This window comes from Sinohyriopsis cumingii, chromosome 4 (assembly GCF_028554795.1).
Source record: "Sinohyriopsis cumingii isolate HCF-2022 chromosome 4, ASM2855479v2, whole genome shotgun sequence".
NCBI classification, from domain to species: Eukaryota; Metazoa; Mollusca; class Bivalvia; order Unionida; family Unionidae; genus Sinohyriopsis; species Sinohyriopsis cumingii.
The window spans coordinates 119,779,191-119,801,150 of record NC_142964.1 but is presented as its reverse complement, the minus strand read 5'-3'; the positions used below and the strand labels follow the sequence as shown (position 1 = coordinate 119,801,150).

General features: G+C 34.6%; 1 protein-coding gene across 2 annotated transcripts in view; it reads right to left on the bottom strand.

The window, feature by feature from the left end:
• Nucleotides 1-635: 635 nt before the first annotated feature.
• The window catches only part of LOC149802001 (mucosa-associated lymphoid tissue lymphoma translocation protein 1-like), a 67,942-nt gene continuing 46,617 nt past the window's right edge, over nucleotides 636-21,960 (bottom strand). For both annotated transcript variants that reach the window (XM_089956396.1, XM_089956395.1), the window contains exons 13-18: nucleotides 21,200-21,295; nucleotides 19,939-20,054; nucleotides 17,162-17,323; nucleotides 15,771-15,928; nucleotides 14,138-14,233; nucleotides 636-7,155 (exon numbers count right to left, since the gene is read on the bottom strand). In XM_089956396.1, the coding sequence (XP_089812522.1) occupies nucleotides 6,982-7,155; nucleotides 14,138-14,233; nucleotides 15,771-15,928; nucleotides 17,162-17,323; nucleotides 19,939-20,054; nucleotides 21,200-21,295 (802 nt within the window). In that variant the 3' untranslated portion in view covers nucleotides 636-6,981. The remainder of the gene's footprint in view (nucleotides 7,156-14,137; nucleotides 14,234-15,770; nucleotides 15,929-17,161; nucleotides 17,324-19,938; nucleotides 20,055-21,199; nucleotides 21,296-21,960) is intronic.

The window sequence follows — 21,960 nt, the reverse complement described above, 5'->3', positions numbered from 1 at the left end:
AAGGTTCAGGATGTTGTTTCGTCTTAACAACACTTTAAACACGCTTTCAGCTTAACAAACTAACAATGAAATATTTTAATGCAAGTTATGGTCAACATCAAGAATTGATCATTCCATTTTATTATACATTTTATTATACTCAATGTTCACAATTTGATGTTTGGAGTTGGCACAAACAATTATTTCCCCACTAGTATGAAATATAAACTTAAAATTATTTTTTTTGTATGTGTTATCTTTTCAATAACATGTTCACCCTGTTTTAATTCTGTTTTGAAATGTGGATTCTGGGTAAAGATACATTTTTTGGATTAATTTCTGTTCATAAAAGTAGAAAAAACTATTGCCAATCCCAATTGCCTGGGTTTCAATTCCTATTGTCAAACTATATCCCACTCTCATCTTAATGTTATACTATTCCAAAGAAAAGAAGAAAAAAAATACATTTTTCTAAATATACATATATTTTGTTTGGTAATATATAAGGGAATAAATGACAAAGTAAGTTTTCTGTGAAAGTATCAAAGCAGGTTATAAACAATGCCCCAGCATAAATACTTAATCAGATTAGTGTAAAACCTGTGGTAATTCAATAACAGAGTTTTGGAAGTAAATAATATCAATAATACATAAAGCACTATACCATTCCCAAGTTTATTTTCTGAACATGGTCATGTACATTGATAACATATATTGACTGTGTCACAATTTTCAACTTTTGACTCATGTTATGATAAACTCACACTAAAATTTGCACACACACACACACACACACATACACACACTGTATCCATATTCAGAAGAGAAAAACATGACAAAGTTTAGCATGTCATGGAAAACATACATATGAAAACATCATATTGGAACAGACATAGGTAACAATATCTACATATCAGAAACAGCAATAAAACATGATAACAAACACAGTAATAGTGTCAATAGAAAATAAGGTCACTGCCAACAAGGCAAGCTCATGATCAAAGCATTGTGATAAAATGATGAACTTGATTACAAGGTTGAAAATATAAGGTTGCATGTTACAGATTAATTCTCTTAGCTTCATAATGTTTCATCTAAGTATAAAAAAAACATATTAAAGGAATAGGAAATATAAGCAAATAAAATAACCGTTGACCAAAACCTTAATCTCAAATACCTATGAGTGCGACTTTGACTCCAAGGTCAAATGAGTTAGACGGTGTGTTTCAGAAAGAACTTTAATGGGTTCATAATGATTTAACCCAAGTATCAACAAAATCCATCATGCGTTTTAGGAAAGAGAAGCAGCCCAGAAAAACTTTCATTAAAACTTGAAAGCAGATTTTCTTTGACTGTGACCTAGACATCAAGGTCAAAAGAGCAAGTGATTGTGTTACAGAATGAGTTGTCACAGCTTTATAATGATTCATGTATTGACAGATATGTCTCAATTTCTGTTTCAGGTTTGACAACTAAAACAACCAGACATAAATCTGTCTCTCACCCATCAGAAGCAACAACTTTCAAACTTTTAATAGTCTATAAATCACAAATGTACCATCAAAATATATAATTTATTAGATTGTAAATTATTCAATGTCAACCATGACCCTTTTAATTCTGAAATCAATGGGGAACTCTGTAACATCTAGAGCAACCTACCTGTAAGTTCTGGAGAAGAATATGAAGCTGACCTCCAATTTTCACACAGAAAGGAAATTCTTAATGGGTTTACATAACCATGACACAGCACACTAAACCTTTTAACAGGCATATACAAATTTAGATCCAAACAAAACACCAGTCATCTAGAGATGATATATTCCTCCCCACATGTGGTCCATCATTCTCAATCTGTATACTGCTTGCACTACACTGTGTTTCCATGGTAACAAAAAGCTACTAAATGCAAAAAATTCAAAGTATCAACAGGTATCTCTAAGCAACTTGCTTAAATGTGTTCCAAACATACAGCCACTATTTTCCTTTTCACTGTATGACAACTGATAGGGCAATGAACATGTTCTTTAAATTGTATACTATCATCAAATGATTTTCAGTTTATTTTTAAGGTGTTTTGTAGTCTATCTGCTTTCTGGCAAATGTACCACTCCTGACCATAAACTTATCCATATTTGATAGTTATCTGAGTTTACCATTAATTGTTTATGGTTGATGGTTATCTGAGTTTACCATTAATTGTTTATGGTTGATGGTTATCTGAGTTTACCATTAATTGTTAATGGTTGATGGTTATCTGAGTTTACCATTAATTGTTAATGGTTGATGGTTATCTGAGTTTACCATTAATTGTTAATGGTTGATGGTTATCTGAGTTTACCATTAATTGTTTATGGTTGATGGTTATCTGAGTTTACCATTAATTGTTAATGGTTGATGGTTATCTGAGTTTACCATTAATTGTTTATGGTTGATGGTTATCTGAGTTTACCATTAATTGTTAATGGTTGATGGTTATCTAAGTTTACCATTAATTGTTTATGGTTGATGGTTATCTGAGTTTACCATTAATTGTTAATGGTTGATGGTTATCTGAGTTTACCATTAATTGTTTGTGGTTCATGTTATCAATAATCTGATACTAGTATCTGTAATAAAATATAGGACAGTTGTCAACTAATCGACTTGAAAACTGTGTTTATATTGTAAAGAAAGTTTACAACTACTAAAAGGCTTTAATGTGCCATGTCAATGATCAAAGAAACAGCCATCATGTTGCAATTTCAACTAAAGGAAATAAATTTACAGGTCTTATTTTTTTAAGGATTCATTCTGAGGTGTATTACTGCATTGATTGCAGTTAATTAATGAATAATGAGCATTTAACATCTAATAAATGGAATGGTCTCGTACCAATAACAATCATCCAACACAAGAACAAATTATATGGCGATAATTGGTGTACCATGCTGTGTGCAAGTAAATTCTTCATGGACTTAAGTAATATTCAGATGTTCATTTTGATTTTGAACATTACCAATTTTTAATATTACATTTTTAGTTGCCCATCCAAGCTTTCATGTTGGGAAAAATGGTCACCCAGTATTACATTTTTAGTTGCCCAATCAGGCTTTCATGTCGGGAAAAATGGTCACCCAGTATTACTTTTTACTTGTTCAGGACAATGTTTTTTTTTCCTCACCCCTGGATTATATTATGATGACAATGAACTGACATAACATTTTACCAGGTGTATCATAGTGCTATAAAGTGAGACTCAATACAATATAATGTGAAGTAACTCTTTTGCCAGGTGTATCATAGTGCTATAAAGTGAGACTCAATACAACATAATGTGAAGTAACTCTTTTGCCAGGTGTATCATAGTGCTATAAAGTGAGACTCAATACAATATAATGTGAAGTAACTCTTTTGCCAGGTGTATCATAGTGCTATAAAGTGAGACTCAATACAACATAATGTGAAGCAACTCTTTTGCCAGGTGTATCATAGTGCTATAAAGTGAGACTCAATACAACATAATGTGAAGTAACTCTTTTGCCAGGTGTATCATAGTGCTATAAAGTGAGACTCAATACAACATAATGTGAAGTAACTCTTTTGCCAGGTGTATCATAGTGCTATAAAGTGAGACTCAATACAACATAATGTGAAGTAACTCTTTTGCCAGGTGTATCATAGTGCTATAAAGTGAGACTCAATACAACATAATGTGAAGTAACTCTTTTGCCAGGTGTATCATAGTGCTATAAAGTGAGACTCAATACAACATAATGTGAAGTAACTCTTTTGCCAGGTGTATCATAGTGCTATAAAGTAAGACTCAATACAACATAATGTGAAGTAACTCTTTTACCAGGTGTATCATAGTGCTATAAAGTGAGACTCAATACAACATAATGTGACATAACTTTTTTACTAGGTGTATCATAGTGCTATAAAGTGAGACTCAATACAACATAATGTGACATAACTTTTTTACTAGGTGTATCATAGAGCTATAAAGTGAGACTCAATACAACATAATGTGACATAACTTTTTTACCAGGTGTATCATCGTGCTAAAAAAATGATACTCGATATAACATGACATAACTTTTTACCAGATGTATCAGTGCTAAAAAGTGATACTGGATATAACATGATGTGACAATTTTTTACCAGGTGTATCACAGTGCTAATAAGAGACACTGGATATAACATGAGGTGACATAACTTTTAAACAGGTGTATCACAGTGCTAAAAAGTGAGATTGGATATAACATGCTGTGACATAACTCATCACCATGTGTTATCACATTGCTAAAAAGTGGGACTGGATATTGCATGATATGATTGCAACTTTTGTCTTCTATTAAATAATGAAAAGCAGAAATGCTAATTCAGTTTTAATATAAACTGCAAATACGTTCCTGTGAAACAAAATGATAAAGTCAGCATAAAGTATGATAAATAACTGGCAATTTACAACCTTTTATAAATCAGCAATAAATTGCAAAAATCCAATGTGATCTCAATAATTGTGTCACACTGGAAAATTCACTCATCTACATTTCCTTTTCTTTTTTGATAAGAGAGCTCTGTTATCTTTAACCTATGCAAATTTGATAAATTTAAACATTCATTCAGCTATTATTTTGTCATCAATTAGTGACAGGGTTTCATACCTTTTCAGCCCAAAATTTCAATGTAATTACTCTTACTTGAGGATGGATATACAATAAGATTAGCACAAGAAAATGCGCAAAACTTATTACATTTTTAGTGACTCTGGGTTACTTGAATCATAAACTATCTAAAATTATCACTGTTCAAAAATTGTAATTCTCCATTACTTTGCATATAATCAGCTGTAGACCCAGACCTGCCATCACATGTTTAACCCCAGATCACTCGTTACTTAAAATTCTAATTTTATGCCCAGACCTACCATTATATATATGTCCCCGTCTGCATGGGTTCGAGTCTCGGATTCAGCCAATGTGGGTATGTGAGAGCTTGCCAGTAGTTCTTTCCAGGGTTTTCCCAGGTTCTTCCTCCACCATTTATACTGGCTGCCATGTATAGCATATCTTCTGCTGAAAAATGGTGGTAAACCCTGCAACAACAACAACATTTATGTCCCCAGATCACTCTTTACATGAAATTTTAAATTTAAACCCATACCTACCATCACACACATGCCTCAGGATCACTCTTTACATGAAATTTTAACTTTAAACCCAGACCTACCATCACACACATGCCTCAAGATCACTCTTTACATGAAATTTTAACTTTAAACCCAGACCTACCATCACACACATGCCTCAAGATCACTCTTTACATGAAATTTTAACTTTAAACCCATACCTACCATCACACACATGCCTCAAGATCACTCTTTACATGAAATTTTAAATTTAAACCCATACCTACCATCACACACATGCCTCAAGATCACTCTTTACATGAAATTTTAAATTTAAACCCAGACCTACCATCACACACATGCCTCAAGATCACTCTTTACATGAAATTTTAGCTTTCCAAAAAAAGTTAAGACTCTGGTCAGCCAGTATTGTGTGCAGTAGCAGATATGATGCTATCCTGTTTTGAATGACAAAAATCAGTTGCCTAAATGCAAGTTGCCCCTGTGGGTGCAAGGATGTAGAATAGGCCTGATGTGCCCTCCTCCATGTAATAAAAGGTAACTAACAGCAATGGGAACCATGGTGGCACAATGGTTAGCAAACTGGAGTTACAACTTAAAGGATATGGCTTCAAATGTTCTTGAGCAAAGCACTTTACTCCAATTTGACAAAGCAATAAGTAACCTACATCAAACCAAACTGACTTGTTTGCAGTTGGGTACAAATAAAGATGACCCTAAAAATACGAAAATAAGTACCCAGATTAAAAAAATCAAAAACACGAGGGGTCATGGTCAAAATTACAGTACACCATAGTCAGAACTGACATGGACATGGCAAAGGGTTACTACAAATATATATATACCTGTTGAAGTGTTATACATAAACAACAATATGATTATAAAAAGGTAATTTTAGGGAGTACAAAAAATTAGTTATAAACATGCTGTACTGAATTATGAATACACAATGATCAATATTTTTGGGGAAAACAATTGAGCACTTCTTAAGTCAAATATATGAAAACATATTCTTTTGAAATATTTGTTGGGCATGTCATCAACAAAACAAAATTATTAGCACACCTAGAGTCTCAAAAGCTTCAACCTTCAAGTGAAATAGTTTGAGATATACATAGTTTGAATTATCAAAATTTACAAGATTCTAAACATCACATCAAGAAGTTTGAGACGAATCTGTTATAAAGGCAATGAAACTCTTCTGAATATACAAATACAAATTTAATCTGTGGAAAGTACAGATTACTTGTATTATCAACAATGAGTTAATATAGCTTTTACTCTACTTACTGAACCAATCGTAAAGCTGTGTATTTTAACATCAGCATAAAAGGGTTAGAAAAAACTACCATAGTTCTAACAGAAGCCACCCATCGAATAAACACCAACCCTTTCCCCCACCAAAAAAAAATTCCATCAAGGCTTATAGGTCTGTATATATTCATTATGTTATATCCAAATTATTAAACAGTACATGAGTAATCTAATGACTGTTAGAAAAATCAAAACAACTTAATTTACAAATATTTTCAGACAATTAGGAAATTGCACTTCCCTCTGTGTGTCTATCAGATTAACAAATGTCCTTAAAACATTTTGCATTAAAAAAATCAGATATACTATTAGTAAAAGTAGATGACCCTGAGATCTGGAGTAACTCTTCACACCTACATAGTTGTTTAAGTTTAAACTTATGTGAGTAAAGAAAATCAAAAGTTTATTATATACATTTTATGTACCTGTGGTAATAAGCATGCAATATGTGATTGTGACATGACTGAGAATTTATGAAAAATGTACAAAATTACAAGTCCCTATTATATTTATACAGCAAAGGTGTAAAGCTTCCATCAATGAACCCATGGATCTCAGTTCATGTCATCATTCTGAGTAGGAACTCTATTGTCTCTGTACACATTCATCAGTTGCAGTCGAGCTATCAGGGGTAATCCAAGGTCCACCACTTTTTCTGAAATGTGAATCCTGTCAACAGTTTCTCCTGGCATTACATACCTAATGCCAACTGACACAAACAGTCGATCCTACAATATAAAAAAAAAGGATTAATTCACTGAAATCGGAACGTATTGTAAAGAAATATGTCCATACACCTTCCTGCTTATCACAAGCATTGTGCTCTCATCCCATTTGTGACTAAAAAGTCTGATTCGGAGACTATTTGTCAACTGGTCACCCTCTGGCAACCTTTGAATCATAATGCAGTAACTAGAAATTGGCATCAACACTTTCTAATTATACAAATATACATTTTACTCTATATAAAAAAGCTGTCATATGCAATTTATTAATTCAAGTTTTGTCAAGTATGATAGGTTTACATGTGTGTGATCCCCACCAAGACCTCAAAATATCATGTAGAAGAATTCACTACTGGACAAGGGTTCAAACATGGTACCTACCTAACTCAAGAAAGGTGTTCTGAAACCATAGCTACCTGGGCTGATGCCCCTAAACCATTCATGTGACAAAGACATAGAAACAACAATTTTACATTTGGATTAAGAGCCTTTTTAAAATAGCATCACCATTAACCATTTTAAAATCATTTCCTTTATTGTCTGGTCCTTGCCCACAAGTAGAGACTTTAACACTGACAATCTTTAGAACTTCACTCAACATTCAGAAACATAATATCTATCATAAAAAAAATTCTGACCTTAGTTTTATGTAATCTTAATTTATATCAACTGAACCCAAGTTGTAACAAATGGCCATTGTGGACCTAAGATCACTCACATTGCTGATATCGACTAAAAGTCAAATGCATTGGCAATGACCAAGTGGATGCATGATCACTTATTTAACTGACATCAACCCAAACATCCACATGCAAGTGAAGTTAGCCAAGCAGTCCAAGTTGGCCTGATGTCACTCACCTGGCAGACATCAACCTAACATCCAGATGCAAGTGAAGTTAGCCAAGTGGTCCAAGTTGGCCTGATGTCACTCACCTGGCAGACATCAACCTAAACATCCAGATGCAAGTGAAGTTAGCCAAGTGGTCCAAGTTAACCTGTTGTCACTCACCTGGCAGACATCAACCTAACATCCAGATGCAAGTGAAGTTAGCCAAGTGGTCCAAGTTGGCCTGTTGTCACTCACCTGGCAGACATCAACCTAACATCCACATACAAGTGAAGTTAGCCAAGTGGTCCAAGTTGGCCTGTTGTCACTCACCTGGCAGACATCAACCTAACATCCAGATGCAAGTGAAGTTAACCAAGTGGTCCAAGTTGGCCTGTTGTCACTCACCTGGCTGACATGAACCTTACAGCCAAATGCAAGGGAATTTGGACAAGCAGGTCTGAGATCACTCACTGGACTGACATCAACCTAACAACCAAATGTATGGGCAGTTGGCCAAGTAGTCCCAGTGGGCCTGAGATCACTCACCTGGCTGAAACCAACCTCACAGCCAAATACAAGGGAAGTGGGCCTGAGATGACTCAACTGGCTGACATCAAATTAAAAATAAAAATGCAAGGGCACTTGCAATTGGTCCAAACAGACCTGAGATAACTCACTTGGCTGATATCAACCTAACAGCCAAATGCATGGAAAGTTGGCCAAGAAATCTGGTTTAGTATGATGCTTTCTGATTTTTAATGGTTTTTATATTTTTTAGCATTGGTAGCCTTAGTGAAAGGCAAACTGACATCATTTGTGCATATTTCAAATGTCTTAATGTAGGACAGAGAAAACTGGGCAACTTCTGTTGACATTTTTTTTGAGGAAAATATTTTCCAGAGTAAAATATGTTTCTTTGATAATACTTACCTGATCATAAAACATTTAGATTACATACACCACCTTGCAGTTCTGACAGACCAAAGTTTTTTTTAGCAAGAGAAGTGCTAAAAGTCATCTGCCCACCTAGAAATGTGGGCTAGAATTAGCATGAATGACCTGGAAAGGCACCTTCCTGTGCTGTTGCTATAGGTCCAACTGGGTCAAACCGAGCCTCTTGGGATGGAGAACCTCTTAGGTTACCCTTAGAGAAAGTCACCTCTGCCCTCAACCCCACTGCATGGATAGGTCAGTTTGTGAACAGTTACACCCAAATGCTATGCTAGTAGTGGCTGCCCCACCCCATGAGCCAATATGTGCAAACAATTCATTTGGTTATTGGTTAGTTCTTTACACAGAGTGAACAACCCTACAAAGTGAGGATGATAGAGCTTGAGATGAGATAACATCAGTTCCCTCTTTCAATAGCTGAGTTAAATGAGTCTTTCCTCTCCTTACTAGCTCATTTCACTTTATGTATCACTTCAATGCCCTTATGGGATCTAGTTGATGCCCTTCAGGTAAAGGGTACAACAATGAAAGTGATTTCACAGCAAAGGACTGATTCGCCTTGAAAAAGGTCTGCTTTTAGCAATCAAAACTGTTGTGATAAATAAATGTGGACCATTGCAATGGCATTGTAGTTACTCTGTATCAACCAATATAGCAAGTATCTCACTCATTCTGCCTGCTGTAGCTAGAGTGACTTGGAAACTAGTTTGGTAAGGAAGCTGAGTCATAGAGGTTCAAGACAACGTTTCTGAAAGGTGCTTTGTTCAGTCATGTCAGAACCCAAGATTTAATTTCAGACACAAATCAAAGTTTGCCACAATATCAGAGAGATCTCTGTATCAGCCTGGGTTCTGCCTTCCATGATGTCAAAGCAAGCCTGAGATATGGAACTGTAGCCCATTAAAATGATGGGGGCTAACTTCTCTTCAATAAGCCAAAGGAAACAGCTAGTTCTGGTATTAGTACTTTTAACAGAGTAATATGCTTCCACTGGCACCACTTGAAGAAGAATCTACACTTCTCTTCATATGAATTCAGAGTGATGGTACTTCTTGCTCAAGTGATTCAGTTGAGAGCTATCTGGTTCATAAAGCCAGTCCTGAAAACCCCAGGTGTAGGTTAAGCCCATGTCAGAACCGGAGTTGACTACAGCCGATTAATATCGGAAGCGTGAGGTCATGGGTTCAAATCCCCATTCAGCCATACCAAAGACTTACAAATATGGTACTAACAGCTGCCTCGCTTGGCACTCAGCATTAGGAGGTTAGTGTTAGGACTGGTTGGCCTGGTGTCAGGATAATGTGACTGGGTGGGACATCATGCTACATGTCTGTGACATGATGCCCAAGTGCTAGACATCACTATAAACTGCCACACTGCAGACATCGTAGCGATGTGACTGAATAATTGTTAAAGCTACATTAAAAATCCTAATCACACACACACACACACATGCTATCCTTCACCATCACTGGTAAAGGGATGTATTGCTGTGTTTATCACTGGTCCATATGAACAGTATCAAAACAGTACTGCCACAAGAGGTACTGTTGAGATGACCAGTTTTTCTTGTATAGGCAAGGGTGGGGCTGACACAGTAATGATGATGATGATGGCACTGTAATGATGATGATGGCACTGTAATGATGATGGGTACTGTGATAATGATGATGGGTACTGTAATGATGATGATGGTGATGGCACAGTAATGATGATGGGTACTGTACTGATGATGATGATGGCACTGTAATGATGATGATGATGGCACTGTAATGATGATGATTACACTGTAATGATGATGATGATGGCACTGTACATGATGATAGGCACTGTAATTATGATTATGGCAATGTAATGATGCTGGGTATTGTAATGATGATGATGATGATGATGATGGCAATGTAATGATGATGATGATGGCATTGTAATGATGATAGGCACTGTAATTATTATGATGATGGCACTGTACATGATGATAGGCACTGTAATTATGATGATGGCAATGTAATGATGCTGTGTATTGTAATGATGATGATGATGATGGCAATGTAATGATGATGATGATGGCACTGTATTTATGATGGGTACTGTAATGATGATGATGGCACTGTGGTTATGATGGGCATTGTAATTATGATGATGGCACTGTACATGATGATAGGCACTGTAATTATGATGATGGCACTGTAATGATGATGGGCACTGTAATTATGATGAAGATGGTACTGTACATGATGATAGGCACAGTAATTATGATGATGGCTCTGTAATGATGATGGGTTCTGTAATGATGATGGGTAATGATGATGATGATGGTACTGTAATGATGATGATAATGGCACTGTAATGATGATGATGATGGTACTGTAATGATGATGATGATGGTACTGTAATGATGATGATGATGGCACTGTAATGATGATGATGATGGCACTATAATGATGATGGATGCTGTAATGATGATGATGGCACTGTAATGATAATAGGCACTGTAATTATGATGATGGCTCTGTAATGATGATGGGTTCTGTAATGATGATGATGGCACTGTAATGATGATGATGATGGCACTATAATGATGATGGGTACTATAATGATGATGATGGTACTGTTATGATGATGGATGCTGTAATGATGATGATGATGGATGCTTTAATTATGATGATGGCACTGTAATGATAATAGGCACTGTAATTATGATGATGGGACTGTAATGATTATGGGCACTGTAATTATGGTGGGCACTGTAATGATAACGGGTATTGTAATGATGATGATGGCACTGTACTTATGATGATGATGGCACTGTAATGATGATGACAGCACTGTAATGATGATGGGTACTGTAATGATGATGATGATGGCACTGTAATTATGATGGGCACTGTCATGATGATGATGCTGGCACTGCAATGATGATGGACCTGCTTAAATTTCTTCTGGACCATTGAACTTTATGCCTTCAAGGACTCTGTTAACAGGAAGCTTTTAAGTTAACAAAGGCAGCTAGGGCATTAATACTGATGGAGCACACAACTTTGATGGTGCATTTTCTTGCTCTCTCCTTTTCCTGATTACTGATTGGCCAAAATGGTTGTCCATTCATTTTCTGACCAATGTGTGCATAAGCTGCAAGTATGACCCTGAATGTATCGCCATACAATTGAAACAGGTAATATGGTTATCTTCTGTTAGCTTAAAATGAATGTGTTATCATAGCAATTATACAGAGCAAAACAATGGCATGCACAGGTGAAAGCAGTCAGGTTTCACATGATCTTCTTGCAAAGAAGATGTTAGCATGCAATACAAAACAATTGCTTAACAGAATTCATGTACCAGGTTAAGCAGAGATGAACTAAAGACCTGTACATGACAGAACATAGATATCAGCTTAGGAAATATCAGGAGAATTGCAAACGCTGGTCATGAGTTTTGACTTAAAATCATGAGAATTCTGATCCACTCAAATTTATCATGAAAATGGACAACCTGTCAACAAACATCCTTATTCTGTATTAAAATATGTGAATCATCTTATCAGTTATTGTACAGTACTTGTTGCCTCCTTTCATAGCAGATAATACAGATTATATATGTGGCAGACCTCACCAATGTTGATCTTAAAACTTAGGCGATGCTATTTAATGATACCAGAGTCCAGTCTTGGCAGAACAGGGCATAATTTCCCTCTTTCTGTACCAGTTTCATGATGCCTGGATGAGCTGAGGGATACTGCATTCCTATAACTGGTCCCTGATTGCATCAGTTTGGGCTGTAGTTAGATGGTGCTGATCACTGACAATCTGCCTCGCATGACAGGAAGTGCATAAGGGCTGTCATACTTAATAGGTATTAGATCCAATGGTACCACCGAAAACTAATGAGTCAGCAACCATAAAGCATCACATAAAGTTACTGTTAAGTGGATGCTTAAAAAACAAATAAATGCCCATAGCAACAGTCTACACAACCTTTCAAGTCTGTTAATCCTCAAGCAGTGTCCGTAAATGTATAATAGGTCATTACAAACAGCTGAATGAAATTACAAGCAACCAGGACAAGTTACAATAAAATGGCTCCAACATAAGTCTCATACACTAAAGTTGTTCTTTTAATAAAGTTTGAACAACTTTTTACAAAGAAAAGAGTGAAAATAGATATGTAGATGGGGTATACTTCCCTAATGTGACAAATTCATTCAACTTGCTCCATAGGGTGGAAAATATCACTTGATGCAGAAAAGTGTAATGAAGTGTACAGCGATCTAACAAAGCCACTACTTCCATATAAAGGATTTAATTATTGCAATAACACTGCTACTTCCATGTCAACAATTATTGCAGTAAAACTGCTACATTCATGTCAACAATTATTGCAATAAAACTGCTACATTCATGTCAACAGTTATTGCAATAACACTGCTACATTCATGTCAACAGTTATTGCAATAACACTGCTACATTCATGTCAACAGTTATTGCAATAACACTGCTACATTCATGTCAACAGTTATTGCAATAAAACTGCTACTTCTATATCAACAATTTAATTATTGCAATAACACTGCTACTTCTAAGCCAACAATTTAATTATTGCAATAATACTGCTACTTCTATGTCAACAATTTAATTATTGCAATCAAACTGCTATATCCATGTTGATAATTAAATTATTGCAATAAACTGCTACTTCCATGTCAACAATTATTGCAATAACACTGCTACTTCTATGTCAACAATTTAATTATTGCATTAAAACTGCTACTTCTATGTCAACAATTTAATTATTGCAATCAAACTGCTATATCCATGTTGATAATTTAATTATTACAATAAAACGGCTACTTCCATGTCAATGATTTAATGATCGCTATTTCCATGTCACCGGCTTAACTATTGCAATAACACTGCAACTTCAATGTCAATGATTCAATAAAACTGCTACTTTCAAGTCAATGGCTTAACTATTGCAATAACGCTTGCTACATCCATGTCAATGATTCAGTAACACTGCTACTTCCATGACAATGACTTAACTACTGCAATAACACTTGCTACATCTATGTCAATGATTTATCTATTGGTCATCATTACCATTTCCTCTGTGCAATCAAAAGCTGTCACCATAGTATTCTGCAGAAACAACTTATTTCAAACATTAGAGAACAAAATGCATAATGCTTGAGTATAATTACATACATACCCTCAGTTTCTGCAGGTCTAAAATAGTAATCTTAGTGGTGACTGGATCTCCAGGCTTAGTTTGAACATATTTACTAGGTTCCTTTGTGGAAACAGTCTGAAATAAGGAAATATTGGTAAATGAAAATCACTGGCAACCAAGTAGAGCTACTAATAATTCAGGCCTGTTCACTTAACTGTGAGTGAATCTAGAGTCGAGACCATATGATAAAATGATAAAAATACTGTTTTTAATATTACTTACACAAACAATTGATAATTTATTTCAAATAAGGAGAGCTGGACAGATGGGTCAGGCAACTTTTCCAAACAACAATTTTATCCAATTTGCACCGTCCAAGAGATAAAGATTTCAGAATCATGCATCCTCCTTCATACAGTTGTGACTGAACATAATAATATAGACCCTCTTATAAAATGGGTATGGTCATGGATTCCACTATACTGGGTAATTTGTTTAATTTCTACTTAATTATTTCACTTAATAATAATTCATAGCTTATTTATACTTTCATTTTGTGATTTCACATGAAGTATAATCATTATTTGAACCGTGATATATACAAAACCACTTTATATTGAGAATAGTGTAATACACAGAACAGCAGTATAGCAGAAACTATAAAAATATTTAAAATAATCACGTTTTGAAAAGGAATGAAGATATAAGACTAAGTTTCACTGCATTTTTTTTTCAACCTTATTGTTAAACATTGGTATGAATTTGGTCATAGGGTCCATAGTGGTACCAATTTATATCCAGAATCTCATTATAACAATTAACAATGTTTATTATACCCATTATACCCATGGGAAAGAGCTGTATCATGCTTAGATAATGTAACCAATGCAAAGCAGCCTCACATATTACAGGTTGCACTTTAGGGATCTCCTAAATAGTGTTGTAATGAGTGACCACTGTATATGAAAAATAACATATAATAAGTGTGTGTGTACATGTCTGTGGTTTGGATTTTTAACATAGCTTTAACATATTTTCAGTCATATCGCTATGTCTGCAGTGTGGCAGTTTATTGTGATGTCTAGAACTGGGGCATCATGCAGCAGACATATAACATCATGTCCCACCCAGTCACATTATCCTGACACCAGGCTGACCAGTCCTAACACAAACCTCTTAATGCTGAGCACCTAGCGAAGCAGCTGTTAGTACCATTATTTATAGTCTTTGGCATGACTCAACCAGGGTTCGAACCTGCAACCTCCTGCATCTGAGGCCAATGCTTTAACCACAAAAAGTCAATAAGAAAAGATAAACATTCACAGACCTTCCATACCAACTATACTCACTTAGAAGAGTCGAACTGCAAACTGCACAGACCCATATCTGCAGTCACATGATGCAACAGCAGATCTGGGTCTATGAAGTTGGTTAGGAATAAACAGTAGAACAAACAACACAGACCCTGATATGCCAGTGCATTATTAGATCAGGGTCTATATTGTTTGTAGATGGACTAGACTTAAGAAAGTATATGCAATAAGTTTTCTAATTTGACAATATTTATTTTAATAAAAATCATATCCAATCAATAGTTTTGAGGTAAGAGAGACAGATGATGAAGACTATGTATTTCTTCAAAAAATGAGGAAGAAATGCTGCTAATGCTCACGGGTGGAATGTTTAAAATGAATGCAATACACTTCTCTGTCACTCCTCTATCCAAAACTCTCGCAAAGACATGCAGAACATTGGAGAAATCTGACTGGAAGTCCAGTTCTATTTTGACCCTCCATTGTGGAATCTCATGTGTCCTCTTTTCAGGTTTAACTAGAAAATAAAAAATAAAAATAATTAAACTTAATGAAGCATGTTTACCATATTGTCTCATGCATAATGTGGGACCTTACTTTTAACAATGGATTTTGCAGGCACGTAATATGCCAGCAGAACAGAATCTATGATGTGTCTTTTATCTCTAATTTCAAGCAAACTGCATTGACATTATGTTTTACTAAATGCATGTTTTAGAAAGGTGAAAACTGAAGACACCTTTGTAGTAGATAAATTAAACGGGTAGGGAAAGGAGGAGCTGGGTGGATTGGAGAAAATTGTATCAAAAGATAAATTGAGAAAATTTTAATTTGGAAAAGTATTTATTTTCTGATCATATTATTTTATATTTATTATATAAATCTTTGTTAAACTGAAGCAAATAAACATAAAAAAGTTTCCACTCAAAGATTAATATTTTCTTTGAGTCATCTATTAAAGATTTTAACCACTCTAAAACAAAAGGTGACTATGAAGCATGATTCACAAGTACATGATTTATATAGCTTGTTCTAATGGTATCTGTATCTTCCAAAATACTTTGCCAATTTGAATGCCAAGAAAGAAATTCACAAAACTATTTCCTGTACATGAAGACGCTGTACAAGCAAAAGGTGTTAAAATGGAATACTCTTTCTTTTTAATGGTTTGAATTCTTTATATTCATGTCAACTATGGATGCAGGACACTTTGTCTACATGTTTTTTTGTTAAAAGCTTCAAAAAATGAACAAATCTGCAAGAAATAAAACTGACAAAATAAGAAGCAAAAAAGGTGGCAATAGGTTGAACTCTAAGCCTCTTTGTTTGTTTAACAAAAGGTGTCCAACAAAATGTGTCAACAAATTGAAGTTGGAAATATTTATCATTTGAAATAGACATTTTATTTAGGTCATTTTTGTACCAACTTTCAAAATTTAGTTGTACCACTGTTAGTTACTATCCACTCTTGGCTGATTTTTTATTTTAGGTTTTGGCTTGGTTTGATGCTTTATGGCACAGCAACACAAGTAGGTTATTTAGTGCCAAGGCAACTGGAGTAAAGTGTTTTGCCCAAGGACACACCATGGTACCTGTCACAGGCTGGTCCGATGGTAGGATTCCGACCTGTAGCCTTTGGGCAATAGTCTGGCACATTTTGTTTTATGTGCAATGGGCTCAAAATAGAATGCATTGTGCATGTATATACCCACATATTTCAAAGCCAGTTTACCCATTGAGTGCTACTCACTGTGAGCTAGCTGCCACCTCATATGTCGTTGATTATATGCCTGAGTCTGCCCAACAGTAAAGATCTTATCAGCCAATGATCGACGTGGTTCCTGAAGGTTTGATCGCAGCTCTGGAATCTGTATGGGCTGTTGGTTGTGCATCATGATGTACTGGGCAAACTCTGCAAAACAAAATGGTAACATAAAACAAAGATGTTGTTAATATCCACAATTTGTTATTTTGTGTTTTGGTTAACTTTTGACTCTTATTTCCTATTTCTGCAGGAACTTCACCCTGAATTCAAAACCTTCATTAATATTTAATAACTCTTGTGAAACATCAGACAAAATATCTTTTTATTCTCATTTGCTGTGGACAAAGTTGAGGTCATCCAAATGATGAATAGCTACAATGACAAATTGGTGAAAATAAGTGATTACAACAAATCAGCAAAAGTTCAAACATTACTGCAATACTGACAAATTCCCACCTTCATTTAATGGTTGCCAACAATAATTACACATAGACATTTTCTACCTTTGTTACTGATAAAACTTACACCGCTGGGATGCTTGGTTGTACATAGAGATACAGATTCTTCTACGCTGCTCTTTGTCGGATTAACACCAAAAATGTTACAGGGCCACATACAGCAAGGAAAATTATGCATGCTAGTTTCTGGCAACAAGAACAAATACTGACAACTGAGAAATGTACATTTATTCAAGAAAAGAAGGCAAAAAAGGTTAGTTCACTGAAGAGTTTTCAAGAGAGGATAACTTTACTTAACCTTACAAATTTGATGTCAGCTGCACAATAGTTTTATCAACTTGAGCTAAACACACTCTACATCTTCTGATCCATGAAATCAAGGAACCAGATACAATGCAAACAACCTTTGTGCATGTTGTCTAATGGCATGAATAATTTCTGTCTCGATAAACAAAGAATAAGTTTTAAAGCAGATAAATTCTGTGAAATTTCATCACAGTTCATGTTCATGTAAGCAATGTTAACTAGATGCATGCAGAGATGACATAGATGCTTTTGCCAATATTATACAATGTATTTTTTTTAAACAGAAAAGTTTTATATCAACAATCAGATTTCCTGGCCAATGAGAGCACACTTAGAATACCCAACAATATACTAACTGATGCTGAGGTATTGATAGTTCAGCACCTTGCAAAGAGATATGCCACAAAGCCAGCATATGATGGTCTGCACAGGTTTCATACCATAACCCACTGATTTTGTTGGTCTAAGACTAAGCCATCATACAATGGACAGAAATATTACTATGTTGTACTATTAGTTCAGATGCATCAAAATACAAAAGTTTCAATGGTGTTTGGTTGAAATAAATTTTTATATTTAGGTTAGAGTTACAAGGGATATAACAAACAAATGGCTGAAAATACTAATGTTACTCATTAGTAAAAACTATGTAACAGCGACCCAATTTTGAGTTACTGTCCACAAGACAGATCCAAGTACCAAATATCTTGAGCACTGCAGAAATAGGATTCAGAATACTGCATTTGTAATGAAAAAAATAGCTGAAATAAAGATACAGCACTGAATCCAGAATATCAGGTGACACTGACCTATTTTTGAAAAAGCCAAGATATTCTCACATACAAAGTTGTATGAATCAATAAGTAACATGGTCCAATACATTGAAAAAGATGACTGGACACATTCAAGCATGGCCTTTATATGGTATGGTAGGTTTTCCGTCCCTGAAATGCATTCCTATTGAAGCTTTCATGAGTGTTAAAAAAAGGTCCAGTATACTAAGGGTGTTATAAATGACTATGTAAAAATACATGTCACTTGTACATGTAAATTAAGTCACAGTGACTTACAGCTGGTATGGTTGAGTTACTCTTCTTGAAATGTATCCACATATCAGTTTCCATGCAAGCTGGTGAAATTCAATCCAAAAAAAACTGTTTAATGAATATACAACAAACACTCAAAAATACAATGTACATTCAAAACTCTAATCCATTTCAATCAGGCTGGTCAAGGAGAAATAAAATTTGATTTAAAATACAAGACTAGAATTTTAAAGTCAAATAGGGACCATTTTGCAATCAAATTTTGATTCAAAAAAGTGAAAATCCAAACCAACATAGATCTACCTGATATCAACAATCATAAAGTTTATTTCAATCCCTGATGTCTTTCAATATTTCAATCCATAATGTCTTTCAATATTTCAATCCATAATGTCTTTCAATATTTCAATCCATAATGTCTTTCAATATTTCAATCCATAATGTCTTTCAATATTTCAATCCATGAAATCTTTCAATATTTCAATCCATAATGTCTTTCAATATTACAATCAATAATGTCTTTCAATATTTCAATCTATGATGTCTTTCAATATTTCAATCTATGAAGTCTTTCAAAACATATCAAGAAAAATGAAAATAATAACAAAGGCAAACTTCAAAATCTGAAATGGGACAATACATTAAATACATTAAAAATAAATTTGGATTGGAAAACGTAAAAAACCAAACTTTAAACAGGTCTTCTTTATTGTGAGCTTAATCCATCAGGTCCTTCACAACAAATCACTGACAAGTAGATTCATACAGGAGGTATATATGCACAAGAACAAGGATATATATCCCATATAAAGATTACGGCAGGAAAATTAAAGCCCCAAAACAGAACTGACCATTCAAAAGATCTAAATTACCTTCTACAGTAAAGGTGGAAAACATTATTTTTATTGAAGATAACTCTGAAGTATGAAATAGTAACAAACTCGGAAACTACCTTCCTTGAACTCTGATATGACAGCTTCTATTCCTTTAGTCTGTCTCAAAAGAGGATGCAGGTATTTCACAAGCAAGCCATTATTTGGGTCCTCAAATGCCTGCATGCCTTCACTCCTGCAAATGGATAAACAATATAATCTGTATTTATTAGCATTATTTTTCTGTACTTGCTGTGCTTTATCCTCCACAGAACAAAACACGTGTCAGATCTGGAACATGGCACCATCACATTATGATGTAGTTAGAGCAATTATTTAATAATACATGATCAAATGCCATAAATCATACGTTAACAAAGCCATTTTGTTTTTAAATTTAGCCAATTTAGCATGTCCAAAATATAAACATTTAGCATTTTTTTTACTGACAATAAGTGATAAGATGACAATATATACATTACAATATGTGACAATAATGCAATATATGACATGACAATATGTGATGGCAATATAAGACATAACAATATGAGACAACATGACAATATATGACATGACAATATATGACAAAACAATATGTGACATAACAATATATGACAACATGACAATATATGACATGATAATATGTGATGACATGACAATATAGGACATAACAATGATCCATGAAAATATATGACATGACAATATGTGACAACATGACAATATATGGCATGACAATATGTGATATGATAATATATGATATGACAATATGTGATATGATAATATATGACATGACAATATGTAATATGATAATATTTGACATGACAATGTGATATGATAATATATGACATGACAATATGTGATATGATAATATATGACATGACAATATGTGACAACATGACAATATATATCAACATAACTTATGACAATATGCATATTGTGTATCATAATGCTAAATTTGCCAAAACATGAGATTTTCGAATTTTGAGTTATCAGAGTTTGAAAAAGTTGATGGAAAGTCAAGACTATATTATTTAACATACAATAAACAACAAGTTCCATCTACATACACGATGCCCACTAACAACTCTGACGCTGGTGTTTTGTGATCTTAGTGGTAGAGGAAACCTGAAAACTTGTAGACAACCTTCAATGTTGAATGGATGACCACATAAGCTTGCGCATACTGAAACTGGGAAATTAACCCAAGATCACAGAGGTGCAAAGATAGCATATGTTATTGCTGTGCTATTCAGGCCATTCTTTCAAATTAAGTGGATTGTGCCCTAATGAATTCACTTAAAAAGCTTTATCCAGTTAACCATTTATTTTCTTATCACTTACGTTGCATAGCATACGACTGTTTTTCCTCTGCATCCTTCTTTTCCATACTCAAATCTAGGTCTGGGTTCCTTAGGCTTATTGGTTGTGATCTTGTTCCTATAAAAAAGTAAATAAAAATAACACGACTTGAATGCTGTTGAAATTGCAAATCTGAAGTCAATGCCACAAAAACTGCAGTTAAGTGTAAATAATCTATCAATATTAAAAATCTCAGAACAGAGATTTACTCAACCTAATATTGAGCTTGTGAATTTTCCCCCTAAAATTTCAAATAGTAAATCATAACACCAGTGTATTGATAAGCTTTGAAAACACTTCTTTTTTTTTGGGGGGGGGGAGGAGGAGAACATATATTATTTTAAATATCCAATATGTATGTCATTGTTACAGCAGATCTTTCGAGGTTCTAACCACCATGTATACTCACTGCAAACTGCACAGACCCAGACCTGACATCACAAAATGTGCCAGCATATCTGAGTCTATGCCATATGTTAAGTGTAATCAGTACAACAAACAGACCCAGATCTGCTGGCACATTATGTGATGGCAGTTCAGGGTCCATACTGTTTGCAGTAGGACTCAACTTATAAGCAAGTATATATACAGCAGGTGCAAATCTGTCAAGTGAGTTTACATACTGTTTTCCCTACAAACAGAACCTTAAAAATGTTTGCACACTCAATAGTGAAAGCTATTCCAATCCTGCTTTCAGGGTATGCAAAACATTCTTGCACCCATGTCACACAGAGTATAAAATT